We start from the raw sequence: 2,738 nt of genomic DNA on the forward strand, positions 1-2,738 counted from the left end.
ATGTCGAACCCACATGGACTGTATAAATATGACTATCAGAATATAAGTATTCCTACTTAATCTAGACTAATCAAAAAGAGTTATTTCAGATTTTAAACTAAGAAATTAAATTGCAAATAAAATTCAACTCAAAACACAACAGATATTTTTGGATTTAATTCGATAGGGAAAAATCTCGAGCAAGGACTCACGTTGGCACCAGAAAAATTATGTAACAAGTAGTTGATTCAAGACTCAGAATTAATCTTAATTCACGGGAATTCTCCTAATTTGTTCAAAGGACTATTTCTAGAACAATCAAACCTATTCAAATATTGACGGATTAATCTTTCGTAATTCTAATCAAATTTGAATGCATGACGAACGGTGAAAATTCAGTTTACACCCAAACCGCATAATGAAACCAAATTCTATTTCTAGTCAGTTTTACAATATGTTGATTATCAAAGTGATCGAAATTGAAACCTTCTCTGTCGACTTAGAATCGATTAACATGCAAGAAAATAACTGGCCAGGTAATTCACAAGACAAATATAAATTCGACAATCAATAAAATAAAATCAAGTCTGAAAATTTTCAAATAAACATCCAAATTTTCTACATAAATTGTCTTGCCCAATCACGTGGCCTTAATCGAAAGAGAAAAACTACTCAAAGTTTAACGTAATTCAAAGACCAAATTTTTTAATCCAAAACATCAATTGAAAATCAAAAATAAAAAGAAAAGAATAAAGGTAGAATGGAAGATGATGTTGGCCGCCTCCTGCCTTCAAACGTGTTGTCGAACCCTTAATCTGATGGATGAGTTCGTATTTATATGCCCAAGGGTCTTCAAAAAATAGCATCCAATCCGAGCAAGCTGCACGCTCTGCTCGCTCGAGCAAGCATGACTCTGTTCCATAGGATTTCTGGGCTCGCTTCGCTCGCTCGAGCGAGCAACTTTCTGTCTCGGAGGAATTGTTGCACATCTCGCTCGCTCGCTCGTGGATTTTTCTGCTCCGCGCAATGTTTTTTAAAAATTCATATTCAGAGTTCTAGTCGTCGGATCAAGATAAAATTTGGACAAAAGCTTTAAAGCATTATGAAATTTATTTTGAACGGTGGAGATTGGATTTGGATCTCTCTAAAATTCAAATTAAATTTTTTACCAAGGCTACTCCGTAATTCATTCTTCAAAAATCAATTTTCCTACAAAATTAACCCGAAGAGTGAAATACACACACATGAACTAAAACACATAAAAACAATATGAATGAACACAAAATAGACATAAAAATATCATGAAATAATGCATACAAAATGCACTTATCAATGATATTCTTTTTATCCCGCGCTTTGGTTCTCAAACTGGGAATAACAGATTCTGGAAATTCGAGCCTAAGGGAATTTACTCGGTTAGGAGTGGTTATAGGACTGGGATTGGACTCGAAGACTCCCCTGACAGTCAATCGAGTTTCCTCATGTAACAGAAGTGGTGGCTATTCTTTTGGTCCCTCTCTATTCCTCCGAAAATCGGGATTTTTTGGTGGCGAGTTTATGATAATATTATCCCGACTGGAGCTAATTTGGCGGCCCATAATGTTCCTACTTCTGTTTATTGTTCTCTATGCCACGGCTCAAAGGATACCACCTGTCATGCGCTATTTCTCTGTCCGGTTCTGAAGCATTTATGGACTCAGAATAAAATTTGGTATGATCTTAAAGCATATTTGAATCTTGATATCAAAGATGTTAGCTTGCGGTTAATGATGCAGTACTTTCGATGCCAAGTTGAGTCTTTCATGTGCCAGGAGTGGGCTCTGTGGGGTGGAAGGTGCAGCCATGCAGGGCTCTTCATTGCCAGGAATCTAGACAAATGCGTAATGTGTTGGTGGATGGCCAGATTATGCTAGCAGACTATAAAAAAGCGGTGCAGGAGTTGTCCAGTGTGCAACAAGGATCGAGCCTGGACTCTTTGAGTCGATGGGAAGTGCCGCCTGAGGGTCAACTTCGACTGAATGTGGATGCAAGCTTCAATGAAATAGATAACCGAGGTGGTATTGGTGGAGTCATTCGAAATCACTTGGGGCAACCACTGGTGGCATTTGGTAATTCTATATCTATGCCAGAATCAGTGGTGATGGGAGAACTTTTGGCTATAAAGGAGGGCATTCGGATTGTTCGAGACAAAGATTTTAAGCAGGTTATTATCTCGTCGGATTTTTTATTTGTAGGGCAAGCAGTCACGGAGTCTTATAAAGATCTTAGCTATGTGGGTGTTTGTGCTAAAGAAATTGATACAATGTGTGTGGACCTGGGTATTCTTTCGGTTTTTCATGTTCGAAGATCGGCCAATTCTGTGGCACATTATATTTCTAAATTTGCTTGTTTTTCCCCTACACCTTTTAGTTGGGTGTCTGAGAATTTCCCTAGTTGGCTTATAACTCTTGTAATGAATGATATCTCTCAAAAAAATTACAAGTTTGCTCTGGTCAAAAAAAAAATTTGTGTTATGTTGAATTATACAGTACGCAATTAATTAATATATTATATAATTCATTTCAAACACTTATTGATCAAGTTCAATTTAACAACACATTATGTAAATATTTATACTAGTACACCGAAGCACATGCGTTGCATGTGCACAAAATATATTTTTATAAACTTAAATTTATTTATAAATTAGGATAATGGGAAAATGGATAGTGATAATTATAAATTAGGATAATGAGATAGTGGGAAGAGGATGTGAGAAG

General features: G+C 36.4%; 1 protein-coding gene across 1 annotated transcript; it reads left to right on the forward strand.

Annotated features, from left to right (window-relative positions):
- The first annotated feature begins 1,855 nt into the window (after window positions 1–1,855).
- On the forward strand, window positions 1,856–2,518 carry LOC140871431 (uncharacterized). Its single transcript, XM_073273936.1, has one exon. It carries the CDS (start codon window positions 1,856–1,858, stop codon window positions 2,516–2,518), a length of 663 nt encoding a protein of 220 aa, XP_073130037.1.
- The last annotated feature ends 220 nt before the right edge of the window (window positions 2,519–2,738 follow it).

This window comes from Henckelia pumila, chromosome 1 (genome assembly GCF_033568475.1).
Source record: "Henckelia pumila isolate YLH828 chromosome 1, ASM3356847v2, whole genome shotgun sequence".
NCBI classification, from domain to species: Eukaryota; Viridiplantae; Streptophyta; class Magnoliopsida; order Lamiales; family Gesneriaceae; genus Henckelia; species Henckelia pumila.

Excerpts from the sequence above, each read along its gene's own strand:
- LOC140871431 (XM_073273936.1), top strand. The coding sequence starts at position 1,856 with ATGCGTAATGTGTTGGTGGATGGCCAGATTATGCTAGCAGACTATAAA.